Raw genomic sequence first — 18,078 nt, 5'->3', positions numbered from 1 at the left:
ATAATCATATGTTCTTATAAAGAAAAACATGCAAATATTACGAATACTGAATTAATAAAATATTTAATATTGTTGCAAACATCGAAAGTAAAAGATTTGATTTGATTTCAAAGTAAAAGAGGATATTTTTAACTATGTAAAAATCGTCTGTTTCTTTTCCAGTTTTTTTTTGTGTGTGTATGTATCAATCTCTTCTTTTTGATGTTTACAATTTTTTAAAAATTCCCATCACAAACAATTCTTTTTTTTTCCCTAAAAGCAAACATTCTTTTTTCTTTCATTTTTTCACTTTTCTGATACGTGTCATTTTCTACCAAGCTATATAATTCCATTAATTGATTTCAATTTATAAGTGCATACACTTCTAGTGATATAGCTAACTAAGTTTAAACTGAAGAATCTGTACATAACAAAATTATTTCAAAATACACTGATTGCCATACAAAAGAAGTGCTTTGAAAAACACCGAACATGGAACATTCTTTCAGTGAACATGTCATTTATAAAGCTACACCAAAACTACTTGTTGTGAGTCTATACAATTCATGATCATAATACATCAAAATCACTTTACACATACAAAATGAAGCTCTTGGTATGTTCGAAGATTCGGATAAACCGAATGTCGTGAAAGGTGTTTAAATCACAAAAATGAGAAAAGATCGGTGAATGGAATGGAATTCTTACTTATTACATTGAAATTCACCTGCGTTACAACAACAACAAAGAAAAATGCTTTTTTTTTTTTAGTGAACACAGATATCAAGCTAGGAGATGGATTGAAGCAGATGTTTTCTTTAGGACGTGTTGGGTCTTTGAATTTTGTGATTGTTTGTTGGTGTCTTGTGGTCTGCAAAATAAATAAATAAAATTAAAAAAAATGGTGAGAGATGATAAAAAGCAATAACAGAATTCAATACAATAACAAACACAACATTTAAAAATGTTTATAATAATTGCAGCTGCTATCCTGTTAATATTTGAATTTTTTTTCACGTTTTTACTTTGATTTTTTTATATTCATAATTATGAAATTTTGACGATGATTTTTTATTCATATCCATGTAGCGTAGAATCATGACATTTTATTTTGTTTTGCATATGAAATGTCAATACAATAGTTTAATATTTTCACAATATAATTATCTTTTCGATTTTCACTAACTTAACGTTCTGAGTTTAATCAGAAGCAAACCAGCAATTTAAAAGTATTTTTAACTCTAAAAGTAACACGAAGCTGTCTGAAACGAACAGCGAACAAAAATCGTTAGAAGAATTAATCAGCTGGAGAACGATTTGAACTTTTAAGAAAAAAAAATTAGAATATTATAAAAGTTCTGAAAAAGTTCTGATAACAAAATAAAATTAAAGAGAAAAATTAATAGAAATTTAGTATATTATAAAAAACAACTATTAAAATATTATTTCTATATTTTTTATGAAATTATTCAGGAGTTGCTTAGTGAAAAAATAGATTACAAAATTCCATAATGATTAAAATTCTGAGTTATGAAATATATTTGAAAGAATAAAAGTTGTAAAATTATGTACAGTGGCTCAAAAAATTGAGAGTACGCCTTACTTTTACTTCATAAATCCGACTTTCAATATAAATAACACATTACCGGGAAGTGCAAACATGATTTTATTTTTACACATAACAAATGGTTTAATTTAGAGTAAAAATAAAGAAAAATCAACGAAAAATTTTTAAATTGAAAATTTTCAGAAGCATTTCAAATAAACATACGCAGAATTTTGCCTCAAAAAATTGAGAATACACCAATGAAATTTTTGCAATATCACGCATAGAAACAAATGTTGAAAATGTATTAATATTTTATTTTATTTATTTGTTTATTTTAGAATGGCAACGTTATTTAAGAAATATTTTTTGCTGTCTCATTTTGTAGATGGCAACTTGTAGATCAATCCCAAGATGGAATAAACAAAGTTTGAATTTTTTACCGGTGGGATATCGTTTTTCTATTTTAATATAAAAAGCGAAAGAAAACGGTGTTTTTTCTTAGGCAGCTTTAACATTTTTTGGCGTCCGCGACAGGACTTTCTCGAAACAAAATAAATCAAGATGTTTCAAGCAATAAAAGGTTTTAAAAAAGAAGATCTGAAATACGTTGCGTCTGAAATTGGAGAAGACGTATCAGAAAATATTACGATAGTTGGATTAAAAAATCTTATTTTAAAAAGTTGTGAATATAAGAATGATCCAGAATTCGTTCAAGAACTTTTAAGTAATGTTATTTCGGAAAGGAAATTAAAAGAAGAAACCGAAAAAGAAGATAAAAGATTGCAGCTTGAAGCTGAAAAGGAAGATAGAAGATTGCAGCTTGAAGCTGAAAAGGAAGATAGAAGATTGCAGCTTGAAGCTGAAAAGGAAGATAGAAGATTGCAGCTTGAAATTGAAAAAGAAATAGAATTGGCAAGAATACAATCTCAAAATAGAGGTCAGTCATTTTCTGCTAATTCTACTGCTGATTTAAATAATTATAAGAGAAAGTTTACACTGCCTAGATTAGAATTTAGACAATTTGGCGACGATATTAAAGATTGGCTCCCATTTTGGAGTCAATTTGAGCAAATACATAAAGATGAGGATATCGCACCAGAAGACAAATTTCAGTACCTAGTTCAAGCAACAATTTCTGGTTCTCGTGCTAGAGAGGTTGTTGAAAGTTTTCCGCCAACTGGCGCCAACTATCAAAAGGCTATTGATGGTTTAAAATCGCGTTTTGGTAGAGAAGATATTTTAGTGGAAGTATATGTGAGAGAATTATTAAAATTAATTATTTCTGTGCAAACAAAAGAAACATTTTCATTAACTTCTTTGTATGATAAGCTTGAATCATATTTACGAGCATTAGAAACATTAGGTGTAACCACAGATAAATGTGCATCCATTTTGTATCCTATGGTTGAATCGTGTTTCCCAGCTGAATTTTTAAAGGCTTGGAATCGTAGTAATATTTCCAGTATTAACTCTGACGCGAAAGGAAGATTGGATAATTTGATGCAATTTTTGAAAACGGAAGTTGAAGGAGAAGAAAGAATATGTTTGGCTGTAGCCGGTTTCGGTTTAGGAAAGGGCCAAGAATACAGACCTTTGAAAAAGAAACAATATAGCTCGGAGAATTTGAGAAATAAAGTACCTACAGCTATAGGTTTGTTAACGACTGCTGCAGATAAATATGTAAAGAAATCTTGCGTTTTTTGCGGTGGTAAACATTCAAGTTCAGATTGCTTTACGGCTCAAAAAATGACTCTATCGGAAAGACAAAAAATAGTCAAGGAAAAACGATGCTGCTTTGCATGTTTATCGCCATTTCACGCAGTTAAAAGATGCCGAGCAGTTTTAAAATGCCTGATATGTTCTAAAAAACATTTTCCTATAATGTGTGATGTGCTTGATTCGCAAAAGATGTCTGTAGAGGGAAAAGAAGATAAACCCGCACTAGATGTTAATATGGCTAATTTTAATAAACACAGCCCTAAGATATTTCTTCAAACTCTCAAAGCTAAAGTGGTATCGGATAATAAACAGAAAATTGTGAGGTTACTTTTTGATTCTGCATCATACAAATCTTACATTTTGAAAAGTGTAGCTGAAGAAATGAATTATACACCCGTTCGATGTGAAAAATTGGTACATTCTCTTTTTGGTGGCGTTATCACTAATGAATTTAAACATAATTGTTATAAAGTAAAATTGAGAAATTTGATTGGAGATTTCGGCTGTAATTTTGAAGTTCTGGATCAATCTATCATTTGTGACAATATTAGACCGGTTTTTAAAGGTCCCTGGATAAAAGAATTAGAGGAAAATCAGATTAATCTAACTGATATTAGCGATACTTGTGAAGGCATTGATATTCTAATTGGAGCTGACGTTATGGGGAAAATGTTAACTGGCAAAAGAAAAGTCTTATCTTCAGGTCTTGTCGCTGTAGAAACTTTCTTAGGATGGACCTTAATGGGTAAGGTACCACAGGAAGAATCTTCGGAAGAAAACCTGGCTTTAACAGTGCTGTCCTTATTTGTAAATGAAGCTGAAATCACAAATTTATGGAAATTAGATTCAATCGGAATCAATGATCCTGTTGAGAAAAAATCTAAGAACGAGATTGATCTTCGGACCAAGGAGCATTTTCTAGAAACGGTAACAATTAATAAAGATGGTCGATATGAGGTTTGTTTACCATGGTCTGATGATAAGTCACCTTTGCCCGACAACTTGGATTTGGCGAGGAAAAGGCTCGACTACACTACCTCAAAACTTATAGCTATGAATATGTATGAGAAATATGAAAATATTCTTCTAAATTGGTTAGATGAAGACATAATCGAGGAAGTTCCTACCAACGAAATGAACTCTTATGGTAATTATTTACCTCACCGTGCAGTGATAAAACTAAGCAGCAGCACTACTCCAATTCGTCCGGTGTTTGACGCTTCAGCGAGATTAGCAAATTATCTATCTTTGAATCAGTGCTTGGAATGTGGTCCACAATGGATGAAAAATGCTTTTGAATTTCAAAACATTATGGGTTCCACCAACCATGATTGGAATGAAGAAGAGATTAGAAAGGAAAAGTCTAAGACGACTTTTATATTATCAAATAATGAAGCCTGTGGTGTTGCAAACTGGTACTACAGATATTTTTCGAACTATGATAGAATAGTTCGTCTTGTTGCATGGATCCTCCGCTTCATGAACAACTGCAAAAATATAACTGAGAAGAAGCATGGTGAATTAACCGCTACAGAATTTCAGGAAGCAGAAATGAAGGTTTTATTTATGATACAGAATGAGTCTTTTCTCCCAGAAGAAGAAAAGAGATTAAAAACCCTACAAGTATTTAAAGACGATCTTGGCATCATCCGTTTGAAAACTAAAATTATTTATCGCAAGGACAGTGAAGATTTTCTTAAACCTATTGTTCTTCCTCCGAAGCATGAAGTGGTAAAGCGGTTAATCTATAATGCTCACGTTAAGAACTGTCATGCTGGAGTCCAGATACTATTGAATGCACTTAGAGAAAAGTACTGGATCCTAAATGGAAGAAAAGCGGTGAAACATGTGGTGGCTAATTGCATTACGTGTAAAAGATATAGCTCAAAGAACATAGAAGTTATAAGTCCCCCCCTTCCAGAAAATAGAGTAAAGGATGCTGCGGTGTTTCAGATAACTGGCGTTGATATGGCTGGACCTTTATTCCTTAAAGACAAGAAGAGCTGGGTTCTGATTTTTACTTGTGCAGTGTACAGAGCAGTTCATTTCGAGCTTGTTACTGCTGCATCGACTGATGTTTTTTTAATGGCCTTTAGGAGATTTGTTTCTCGCAGAGGAAGATGCACAACAATATACTGCGATAATGGCTCCAATTTTGTTGGAGCAGCCAACTATTTAAAACAACTGGATTGGAACCGCATCCAAAAATATGGAGCAATAAACTCTATTGGCTGGAAGTTTAATCCTCCAACTGCTGCCTGGTGGGGCGGATGGTGGGAGAGATTAATTAGAATTTTAAAAGATCTTTTGAAGAAAGTGTTAGGACAGGCACGTCTCAATTATGAGGAGATGATAACGGTTTTGGCAGACTGCGAGCGTGTAATCAACTCAAGACCTCTAACTTACATTTGCGAAGAGGAAGCTATAAAACCAATTTCTCCATCGATGTTCATACAAGATGTGCATGAATGCAATCTTCCTGATATAGATGCTGTAGAGCAAAATTCTGTGAGCAATAGATTCAAATACAGACAAGCAGTGCTTAAAGACTTAAGAAATCGCTTCAGATCTGAGTATTTGGGTGCTCTCATACAGCGGAGAAATAAAAAATCAAGAAAATGTACAGTTACTGTTGGTGACATTGTTATGGTGGGAGCAGATAATAAAAAGAGACTTGTCTGGCCTTTAGGTCGTATCACAGAAATCATACCAGGTAAAGATGGACATGTACGACTTGTTCGAGTGCAAACTTCACAGCAGAATTTCCTGCGACCAATTCAAAGAATATATCCATTAGAGTTAACATCCTCTGATGACTTCTCCACTTCGATGACACCAGATGATTTGAATAAGTCAAATGACATCACCAAAACTTCTGACAGTACTTCTGGCAACGAGATGAAATTTAGTAGAGCCGGAAGAAGAATTAAATTGCCAGAGAGACTGAACTTGTGATTTATTTTGTTTTTGATTGGACATTTTCCCATTAATTTTCATTTTTATATTTAAATATTAATTGAAAATTTGTAAAACGTTGCCATTTATTGAATCTCTTAACTGTGTTTAACTAATAGTATTATATTTTGATTATTATTTATAATCAAAAGGTGGGAGGATGTTGAAAATGTATTAATATTTTATTTTATTTATTTGTTTATTTTAGAATGGCAACGTTATTTAAGAAATATTTTTTGCTGTCTCATTTTGTAGATGGCAACTTGTAGATCAATCCCAAGATGGAATAAACAAAGTTTGAATTTTTTACCGGTGGGATATCGTTTTTCTATTTTAATATAAAAAGCGAAAGAAAACGGTGTTTTTTCTTAGGCAGCTTTAACAACAAAGTGTCACTATTAAATTGCATGTTTTTTGGCTCTTATAATGGTCTCTAAACGTCATGGTACCGATTCGACCCATTTTTGGTGGTATCTGAAGATATTTTAATCTATTCTTCTTGCACCACTTGTTTTAAATGGGTTTTGTTTCTAATTTTGCATTTTTGAACCACTTTTTCGAGTATGGCCCACGAATATTCAATGGCATTGATGTCAGGGTACTGTGGTGGTGTGCATAACTGTTGTTTACAATGAAACAGGCATCATATTTTGACATTACGTGCATTCTGTTTGGGGTCGTTGTCCTGCTGGAAAATGGAATTTCCATCTAAACTCAAATTTTTAACACTTTCCTTTAGATTGCTGCTACCATATGGTTCATCCAACTTGTTGCAGAAACTTTTCAAATCATAGGCAGAAGTGTAAGTGCTGAAACTGTGCGAAATGACATTAGACAAGCTGGATATAAAAGTAGCATTGTTAGAGAGAAACCGTTCGCCAGCTTGCAAATTCAGAAAAAGCATTTGAAGTTTGCAAAAACTCATCAATTGAAGACCAATAACCTTTGGAAGAAATCTATATTTAGTAATGAAAGAAACCTCAACATTTTTGGCAATGACAACCATCTTACTGTATGGAGAAAGCCTAATACTGCTTTGTATCCTAAAAATTTACTTCCTACAGTTAAACATGATGGTGACTCCGTGATGATTTGAGGTTACATGGCTTTATCCGGGGCAGGAAATTTAATTTTTATAGATGGCATTATAAATGATACGGTTTACTTGGATATGCTTCGCAGCAATCTAAAGGAAAGTGCTATAAATTTGGGTTTAGATGGAAATTTCATTTTCCAGTAAGACAAAGACCCCAAACAGAATGCACGTAATGTCAAAATATGGTGTCTTTTTCATTGTAAATAGCAGTTACACACACCACCACAGTACCCCGACATCAATGCCATTGAATATTCGTGGGCCATATCCGAAAAAGTGGTTCAAAAACACAAAATTAGAAACAAAACCCATTTAAAACAAGTGGTGCAAGAAGAATAGGGTAAAATATCTTCAAATACCACCAGAAATGGGTGAAATCGGTACCCTGACGTTTAGAGGCCAGTATAAGAACCAAAAAACATGCAGTTTAATAGTGACACTTTATTTCTATGCGTGATATTGTAAAAATTTCATTGGTGTATTCTCAATTTTTTGAGGCAAAATTCTGCGTATGTTTATTTAAAATGCTTCTGAAAATTTTCAATTTAGAAATTTTTCGATGATTTTTCTTTATTTTTACTCTAAATTAAGCCATTTGTTATGTGTAAAAATAAAATCATGTTTGCTCTTCCCAGTAATGTGTTATTTATATTGAAAGTCGGATTTATGAAGTAAAAGTAAGGTGTACTCTCAATTTTTTGAGCCACTGTATATAATTTTTTAAAAAAAAGCACTTTAATCAAGGTGTTGGATTATAAGAATCCATGATAATTAAAATTCTGAATTGTGAAATACATTTAAAACTAAAAACTAGAACATAATATAGATCTAAAAAATTTTTAAAAAACATTTTCATTAAAGAAACGAATTATAAATGATTCTATAACAATTAATATAGTGGATTATGGAATACATTAAAAAATAATAAACACATAAGACTTTTAAAATTTCCTTTCCTGCAAGACAAAAATTAAATACTTCTCAAACGAAGTTTTTCGAATTTTGCAGCTATCCAAGATGGCGTCCATTTTAAAAGTTGGCGTGTGTTTCACAAATTTGATGAGAAAACTTATCATAACCTTAAATTTAACCTGTGGCCACTACTTATGGAGAATCAAGTAATGTTAATATAATAATAATGTGTTTAAATCTAGTATTATCTTCCAAAAAAATTAAATTGCAATCCTGCAAGACAAAAATTAAATACTTCTCAAACGAAGATTCGAATTTTGCTTCTATCAAAATGGCGCTCATTTGGCGAGTATTTTAAAGAACTGGCAACTCTTCGTCAATTTGGCGATGAGATCCATCATAATCTTAAATCCAATAAATGATTGTGATATCTTAGAATTAAGCTCTTTTTCTATGCTAGTTAAATCTACTATTATCCTCCAAAACAAGACAAAAAATTAAACACTTCTCAAGAGAAGCTTCGACTTTTGCAACTATCCAAGATGGCGCCCATTTGGTGAGCATTTTAAGAATTGGCATATGTTTCGTGAATTTGGTAATAAGATCTACCATAATCTTAAATCTAATTAATTTTTGGCGATTTCTGATAGGTCAAGTTCTGTTCATATGCAAGAAATCTGGCTATATTTAGTACGATCCTTCAAAAAAATTAATTGAAACCATACAAAAAGAAAATTAAATATTTCTCAAACGAAAGAGCTAATTTTGCAGCTATCAAATTCCATTTGGGTAGCTTTCTAACGCCAACCATTGATAGCGATTGATGAAAGTCAAGCTCCATTGATATGAATGAAAATTTGGTTGAACTTATTGTGATGTTACTCACGCAGCAATGGATGGAAAAAAGATGATCTGTCTAGTCAAACACCATGATCGAGGTCCTCCTGACTTCGGACTCCATGTTCCTGGAGGTCTCCACGACCACGAACTCCACCTGGTCCTTGTCCGTGCTATAGAAGGCGTGTGCGATGAGCTGCGCCACCTCGTGGTGGGGTCGCTTGCTCATCTGGATGCCGTCCACCTCGAGAATGATGTGGCCGACCTTCAGGCCGCCAGCCTCGAATGCAGCACCAGCATTCTATGGGGCGGAAAATATAATAAGAAATTATAAAATAGATTATATATATATATATATATATATATATATAGCAGAAAAAATGACTTTTCTTTAAAACTTCCTACCATAGTGGCTTATTTCTTCTTTTTCTTAAATGCAAATAATATTTCTAAAATCTCAGTTTTAGAAATATTTACCTTTAATCCAATTTAGTGAATACATATTGTGATCTTCTAAGAAATGGCATGAATTTAATTTTAATTTAAAAAAAACATTTTCCTTTCTTGAAAATGCATGTTAACTAATCTGTTGTCAATTAATACTTGTCATGAATATGATTTAAATGCTTAGAATTATATCATCGTTGAAAAATCGAGATATTTTAGTGATTCAAAATTCTTTCAATATGTGACAATGCCATCGAAAACAAAGAAATTCAACACAAAAGTATTCCAAAATAATGCCTAGTATATGATAAATGAAATGAAATGAAATGGGAAAATTTTTTATAACTGATTAACTTTTAATTCACTGGAAATAATTCCTTAATAATTTAAATAAAAATAACGAAAAAATATTTATAGTATTATTTACAATTCCAATTTCAGGTGTTAGGTTTTATTAGAATGTCTTTAATTTCATTTCTAATTATGGCAAAAGCAAAATTAAAACGGTTTTCGAAACATGAAGCTGCAGACCTTCAAGAAAAATATTAAGAACAATTAAGATTTTGGATCAAAAATGGGTTTCTGACATAGGCGAATGCCCATTCATTAAAAATATAAAAAACAATAAGCAATGGAAACTAATTCTGGATATATTTAGGGAATGTTAATGAAAGAAAGCACAAAGCTTGGTTGCATTACTTAAAAACAGTATCATTTTGTAAAACAGTGATATTTAGATTTAATACCTTCATATTCAAAGCGTACGACGAAGACGTGGGGTAAACAATCCTACTATTTTATAATCAATGTGAAATCAGTTACTTACATGTATACTGATTATTCGGGGCAGTGGTTGAGTTGTGTCAGCACCTCCTTCGATTGCGATGCCCAACAAGGGTTTCGATTTTTTAACGATTATTCGAAATCTTCCGTTTCCTTCAGGTATAGTACGGTGACCCTGAAAAATATCATATTGATGGTCACCAATTATAGAAAAATATTCAAATTTGGCTATATTAATCATAGAAAAATATTCAAATTTGGCTATATTATAGAAAAATATTCAAATTTGGCTATATTAATCATAGAAAAATATTCAAATTTAGCTATATTAATCATAGAAAAATATTCAAATTTGGCTATATTAATCATAGAAAAATATTCAAATTTGGCTATATTAATCATAGAAAAATATTCAAATTTGGCTATATTAATCATAGAAAAATATTCAAATTTGGCTATATTAATCATAGAAAAATATTCAAATTTGGCTATATTAATCATAGAAAAATATTCAAATTTGGCTATATTAATCATAGAAAAATATTCAAATTTGGCTATATTAATCATAGAAAAATATTCAAATTTGGCTATATTAATCATAGAAAAATATTCAAATTTGGCTATATTAATCATAGAAAAATATTCAAATTTGGCTATATTAATCATAGAAAAATATTCAAATTTGGCTATATTAATCATAGAAAAATATTCAAATTTGGCTATATTAATCATAGAAAAATATTCAAATTTGGCTATATTAATCATAGAAAAATATTCAAATTTGGCTGTATTAATTATAGAAAAATATTCAAATTTGGCTGTATTAATTATAGAAAAATATTCAAATTTGGCTGTATTAATTATAGAAAAATATTCAAATTTGGCTGTATTAATTATAGAAAAATATTCAAATTTGGCTGTATTAATTATAGAAAAATATTCAAATTTGGCTGTATTAATTATAGAAAAATATTCAAATTTGGCTATATTAATTATAGAAAAATATTCAAATTTGGCTATATTAATTATAGAAAAATATTCAAATTTGGCTATATTAATTATAGAAAAATATTCAAATTTGGCTATATTAATTATAGAAAAATATTCAAATTTGGCTATATTAATTATAGAAAAATATTCAAATTTGGCTGTATTAATTATAGAAAAATATTCAAATTTGGCTATATTAATTATAGAAAAATATTCAAATTTGGCTGTATTAATTATAGAAAAATATTCAAATTTGGCTATATTAATTATAGAAAAATATTCAAATTTGGCTATATTAATTATAGAAAAATATTCAAATTTGGCTATATTGAGCCCAGATATGTGTCATTTTGTTTTGATTATTTTATACATTAGCTGGCATTGATTACTTGTTATAATATTATGATGAAAGAATATCAAGATGGCTTCGTTTAAAATATATACACACTAAAAAGTGTTCTCAAATTTGTACGAAATATTTTCAAGGTTTATATAAATATGTGGCAATACTCGATATTTGATTTCATATTATCGTCTGCAAATAAACAGTTCCGAATGAAATAAGAACTTTAACACAATTTATTTTTAACTGATAAACTATGTAAACAAGAAGATATAAGCTTTTATAAAATTTCTATTGATATAGTAAAATCAGCCTTTTATATAATTAAAAATTAATAATTACATATATTAAATTGATTCGTAAATGTATAACGCTTTTATCATAGTACTTTTAATACAAAATCTGAATTTCAAATGAAGCATATACTCACAAGATTCTTCATTAATTACTCCAACCTTTCAAAAGTCAGAAACTTATTAAAATCATTTTTTTCAGCAGTTCTAGAGTTACATTTTTGTGTTTACGACTACATTTACTAAGTTATAAATAAATTAAAAAAATTATATTGCGATAAAAAAAAATGTAAATTATCTAAAGCAAATTTCAAATTTCAAATAGATACTAAAAGTTCACATTATTAAAACTGAAAATGAAAAAGAAAAATGGTACATAACTATTATATATTTCTTGAAGTTATTTGTAATTAACTCAGTATATAAAAATGGAAAATAACTGAAAAAAAAACCGTCGAAACTACTATCATTTGCATTGTAGTAGTCCTTGAATTACCGTAATATTTAAATACAAAATGAAAATATGTATCTAATGTTAGAATTGTTTTAATTTTTCTTGAAAATGTTAACAATTTGTTTAATGTATAGAAATAAAAATATTAATAAAAACTCACATTTAGTATAGTTTGTATGAGTAGTAAAATTCTTATTCAGTTTTTTCTGCATCCTTTTTTTAATCTGTTTTCAGGGTATTTCCAAGACAATTAGACAAAGTGAATAAATTTTACAAAAGACGTTCTACTTCTTAAGCTCGACTATAGATGACAGCACGATATACTTACCGGTAGGCGAACAGAAGCGCTCCTTTGAGCTTGCAGTTTTTCCAATTGTTGCTGTTTTTTTCGCGCTTGGATAGCATGGGGATCGGGCAGGGACCTATGCCTTCGGACCTTGATGTGTGGCACCTGAAGAGTGTTGCTAGGAGACAAAGGTATATGGACAGGGCTTAATCTGGGAGATCTAGGGGGAACCGGAGATCGTGGTGACCTCGGGGATCTTGGAGACCTCCTACGCTGGGTTAAGGCGATTGCTTCTAAGCGGGAAAGAACAGCTCTAGCAGCATCCTAAAAATTAAAAAAGACATAATTTACCCAAAAAATATCGTTTGGTTTCTGAGGACGGTTTAATGTTTGATATTTTTATAAATATAATGTATAAAAAATATTTTTGATCAAAAGAGGCGATTCCCCCCCCCCCTTGAAACATGCAGAATATTTACTCTAATTGTGGCCCAATAATTAATTTCTGAACGTTTAGAGAGCCGGATATATTTTAATTTTTTAAAAAATGCTTTAAATGATGTAAAGAATTATATTTTATGTTGTTTCAGTCAATAACTGTTCCACTGAAAAACAAATACGAAATCTGAATTTTCATACAGTTATCTAAGCCTATTATTCATAGTGAGTAAATTATTCTTGATACATTACTAATTTTCGAAAATTAAAAAAAGGTTTTTACACCAACGGAAGGGGTCGCCCCAAAACTTTCTCGCATACTATCTAATAAAATGGTTTCCCAGAGAATGCTTGCATGTCATTGGCGCACATTACTTGGGAAATATTAGCCTTTGGCGTGAATTTAGAATTTTTCCTGAATCTATCGTGTGATCCTTGGCGAGTTATTTGGCGATTAATCTCTCGCATGCGGTTAATAGTATCAGATGGTCGAATTTGTGTTTTAGATGTGTTTTTCCCAACCGATTGAAACAAAAAAATTAACATATAACTACAATTGTAATCACAAAACTGCATACCAAATATGACAGATTTCAGTCATTATGTTTTTGCTTTATCATGCTTGCATGTTTCTGAAAGAACAGACCGAGAGATTGTGAAGCCCTCCTTTGATTTAACAGGTGTCTACAATATAGATGTTAACTATGTGTGCCGAATTTTATCCATTTAGCTCTCTTCGTTTTGTAGGCATCACGTTAACTAATATTCGAGCAGCCGTACAGACTTTCTTTGAACGGATTTTGCTCAAAATTTTATAGAAAGTTACAAATTTGTTGTTAAGACTGTCATCCGTCTAGTTCAAAGCGATTTCGAGTTAACTTTATCACAGACAGACATTTTCCAAAAATATATTTTTTCAAACTCAGGGAAGGAGATAGTCAAAATCTCGAGTCCGAATTTTTTTGACTATTACCTTACTTTCTCTATACTACGTATACGAGAAAATACAAAAAGAGATAACTGAAAATCGTTAAAATCTTGCGATCAGATTTTTCAAATTTTCAGATTTTGTGATTCAGTCTAGTCGGATTAAATCATGATAAGTACCACATTACGGGGGAAAAATTTATAATAGCAATTTTATTGGTTTAAGTTATTGAGTCGTCTATTCAAAATAAGCAGCTATGTATATCCCCGGATATGTTACTAGATAGGGATGGAAGGGGACTATAGTTTTTCGGGTTTAAATATGAAACTATTAATCTGAGAAAAGATAATTAAATTATAAAGTATTAAAAATCAAAATAAGATGGCTTGATTAACTCAGGGTAAATTTTTACCAAAAATTGATTACTTTGACCCGCTGGAAAGCACAAGTAAAAATCTGAATCAGCGGACCGCCACAACAGCAACGTTGGTGAGAACTGTGGTTAAGTCCAAATGGCCATCACCGGCCACGGTACAGCCCTTCCGTAAACAAGCGTTTTGATGGCTTATTGCCTTTATGGTTATGGTCGGAAATCTGCCATCTGACTCATTGTATGATCACCACCGCTTGTGGACGTCGACGGGAAGTTTCCCGTAATTTGTCGGTAAAATGAACAGATATCAAAGAACCTCGCAAAACCACAAGAGAGGGTAAAGAGGGCAAAATGCGCCCATCTCAAGGCGCGCACAGGTCGTCGGAACGGGGCTTAAGGAAGTACGTCCAGTCATCGATGGGGTGAGCCAGACCCCCACCTTTTTGTGTATATACCAGGATGGCCAGGACCAACCACCATGAAGGAAGCTTCTCATTCTCAATCATGAAATGCCCCCCCCCCCTGTTGAACAGGGTAAAATTTTAAAAAGTGTAAATTTGGAAAAATATTTTTTATTTTTTTTAATTTGTCAAATTTGTTGACTTGAATCGTTCACCCATTATGCAACAGCAACGCTGGCGGGAACTGTGGTTGAGTCCTAAGGGCCACCACCGGTCACCCTCCCCTAAGGAAGTACGCCCCGTCATCAATGGAAGGAATTAGACTCCCACTTTTTCGTGTACCCACCAGGGTGGCGAGAACCAACCACCATGCCGGTAGCTTGTCATCCTCAATTGGTTATGGAATGAAACCCCATGAAACCGGGTAAAATTTTAATGCAATTTAATACAGGGTAAAATTTTAATAAAATTTTATTTTTAAAATGCAAATTTGAAAAAAAATTCAATTTTTTTAAATTGTCGATTTTAATCTATAACCCATTATGTATACAATATATTCATATCATTCATTCAAATATAAAAGCTATAATATGCCATAAATGATGTATATCTTTTTTTAACATTGAAAAAAAAAGCAATGCAATTCAACAAATATTTCAGAACCAATTCACAACATCTTGACAATCTCACGTATTCGAACAAAAGTAACAAACATGTTCATTTGTTGTGATAATGGCTGCATTATCCAAGCGAAGCCACATCAGCATAAAAGAGTCAATGCAAGCCAGATTCGATTAAAGCAATTGAGAGCGTGCCGAATATGAAACTTCCTGACTGAACGCATAGGACAGGAAAAGGGGTGCAGGGTTCCATAAATCATGTCGAGTTCTATTGGCAAACGATGTGTAATACATTATTTTAATAACTCGGGAAGGCCGTAAGGTAATCAATGGATTGAATTAATTAGTTATGTATTAGATTGTAATGGATTCAGGCTTCTCGTGTTTAATATGGAATGAATTCATGAAACGGAAAATGGATTGTTAGGCAAATTGCGGTTGAATAGGATCCTTCATCTTTTAGAGACTCAGTTAATTTGAATTTCAATTTTGATTGGTTCCTTTTAAACAGGCATGTTTCGAACGTTTTCTGTGAGTATAAATTATAGTAATTGCTACAGTTTTGAATTAGAATTATTAGGCAAGTTGTTGTAAAGCAACTTGTTTATTGTATTTATTAGAGCTTTTTGTTCGAAGCATTGCAATATAATCATGCTTTAACTTTGATTTCTTCTTATATATATATATATATATATATATATATATATATATATATATATATATATAATATTATAGCAAGGAGCTTGAGTATAAATTTAGTAACTGAAGAAGTGAAATATATTGTTGTAAGCTTAAAATACATATTCAAAATTTCCTTAAAATTACAGAAAAAATTGAACGGAATTGAACTACTATCAAATTAAACTTGATTTTTTAATTTCTAAATGGAATAAAAATGGCTTTTACGCTATTATATGCTCAGAAGCTGTAAAAGAATAACTGTAAAATATTAAAGTATAATTAAAATCTTGAAAATTATTTGTTTACATGCCGTTGAAAAGTTTACATGCCGAATTTGGCAGTTCTACGTTGAACTATTTGCCTTAGAAAATGTTTTGAAACATTTTTCATAATGTAATGTATAAATAGTATCGAGCTAATAAACATTATTTGCTTATAAAAAATAGGCTGAAATGCTTTCTTATTTGGAATAAAATTCATGTCAACGTTTCTAAAAGAAAAATTATGTTTCTATACATGGTTATTTATACTTCTTATAATCGATTTTTTTAAATAAATACAGAACTGAAAATAAATTACACCAAGAGGAAGCAAAATTAATTCTCGAATATTCGCTATCCTAGACAGATATAATGTCAAAAATGTGTTTTTAGGTTTAGTTTAGTTATATTAACGTCCCGTTGTAAAGCAACACTAGGGCTATTTTGGGACGGGCCTCGTCATTTTGAACCGCGATCAGACGACGAGGACGACACCTGAGCTGGCATCCCCCTCTCCATACCACACTGCACCAGCAGGAGGACATTTGGCATGACGGATGTAATGTGCAACAGAGCCCCTTACACGACGGTTCTTCGGTGGAATCGGTTCTTGAACCTGAAACCCTACGGCTCACAAGCCGAGACTTTACCACCAGGCCACCGCGGCCATGTGTTTTTAGGACTCAGAGAGGTATAAAACTTCGAAATTCATTAAAATCTCGATTTCGAATTTCTTAATGGATACAATGCTCATATTTTATATTTCACTTTAAAAACTGATTTCAGGATATTTATAATGATGAATCATAAATTAATGATTAAAACACAGAAATAATTAAAAATAAGAATTTTTTTTTTCTTAATGCATTTATTTTATAACAAAAGCATAAGTATTTTTTATCGTATAATACGAAAGCAGTAACATAGTTTTATCAACACGTTACACAACAGCTTATTCACTAGAGTGCAAAAATATAACAAAGAGCAAAATTTGTTAAAACAATAGACTTTAATGAATCCAGAAACATGATTATTTATTCTGAAAAAATTCACCCTACAGCAATTTTATTAACAATCATTCTGATTTCAAAATGAGAATTGAATGAAAGCGAGTTTCAATAATTGGTATGGAGTAATTAAAAAGCACATATCTGAAAGAACAAGAAGAAAAGTTTTTTCAAATAAAATCCAGTGGAAAAAAAAGCCAATCATACCGTTCTTAATTAACCATGCAATATAATCACATTTTATTAATTAAGTCAGCAGCTATTAATGATATTCTTTAATTAATAAAAGACCGAGTCACTTTTGTGTCGAAAATAAATAGCTTTGTCTTTAAAAGAACGGTAATTGCATATTAATTACGTATGCTGTCGTATTAAAAAAATCACTAGTTACTACAGCCAGAAATAAAGATTGGATTGCTCAATAAAGAAAAAAAAGTAATGGAAATTTCCTTTTATTGTTTTAAGGATAGGAATCCATTTTTTTTTGTGTGTGATGTTGCAGTTACAAAAACAACAGCATATGCAAAGCCGTCTGCCGTATTTATTTATCATAAAACAGCAGGTGAATTATATCACGATACAATGAAACCGATAGCGGAAGCGATAAAAAAAATTTCATTTGTTTGACTTTTGATGATAAAATATTGCTCACGTTCTTGTCCCCTAGTAGAAGACATATATTGTACAATATTTTATGATATAAAACCATATTTGCTATATTGTATAA

The 18,078-nt window shown here is 31.1% G+C and overlaps 2 protein-coding genes across 2 annotated transcripts; one reads left to right on the top strand and one right to left on the bottom strand.

The window, feature by feature from the left end:
- Window positions 1-597: 597 nt before the first annotated feature.
- On the bottom strand, window positions 598-15,170 carry LOC129956502 (multiple PDZ domain protein-like). Its single transcript, XM_056068421.1, has 5 exons — window positions 15,114-15,170; window positions 12,686-12,967; window positions 10,321-10,452; window positions 9,097-9,348; window positions 598-850 (listed from the first exon to the last, which is right to left on the bottom strand). The coding sequence occupies exons 1-4, from the start codon at window positions 15,168-15,170 to the stop codon at window positions 9,127-9,129; spliced, it is 693 nt and encodes a 230-aa protein (XP_055924396.1). The 3' UTR covers window positions 598-850; window positions 9,097-9,126.
- LOC129956503 (uncharacterized) lies at window positions 5,216-8,901 on the top strand. Its single transcript, XM_056068423.1, has 2 exons — window positions 5,216-5,828; window positions 8,861-8,901. The coding sequence occupies exons 1-2, from the start codon at window positions 5,216-5,218 to the stop codon at window positions 8,899-8,901; spliced, it is 654 nt and encodes a 217-aa protein (XP_055924398.1).
- Window positions 15,171-18,078: the final 2,908 nt, after the last annotated feature.

The sequence above is a fragment of the Argiope bruennichi genome, chromosome 11, assembly GCF_947563725.1.
Source record: "Argiope bruennichi chromosome 11, qqArgBrue1.1, whole genome shotgun sequence".
NCBI classification, from domain to species: Eukaryota; Metazoa; Arthropoda; class Arachnida; order Araneae; family Araneidae; genus Argiope; species Argiope bruennichi.
This window is presented reverse-complemented; position numbering and strand designations above follow the sequence as displayed.

Bases quoted from the DNA above. Each gene is read 5' to 3' on its own strand.
- LOC129956503 (XM_056068423.1), top strand. From the start codon at position 5,216: ATGGCTGGACCTTTATTCCTTAAAGACAAGAAGAGCTGGGTTCTGATT. The intron at 5,829-8,860 runs GTGCTCTCATAC...GATTTCTGATAG, and splicing joins CTTCAGATCTGAGTATTTGG to GTCAAGTTCTGTTCATATGC.
- LOC129956502 (XM_056068421.1), bottom strand. From the start codon at position 15,170: ATGACAAGCTACCGGCATGGTGGTTGGTTCTCGCCACCCTGGTGGGTA. The intron at 12,968-15,113 runs GTGGGAGTCTAA...TTTAATTTTTAG, and splicing joins CCTGGTGGGTACACGAAAAA to GATGCTGCTAGAGCTGTTCT. The intron at 10,453-12,685 runs GTAAGTATATCG...GATATTTTTCAG, and splicing joins GCGCTTCTGTTCGCCTACCG to GGTCACCGTACTATACCTGA.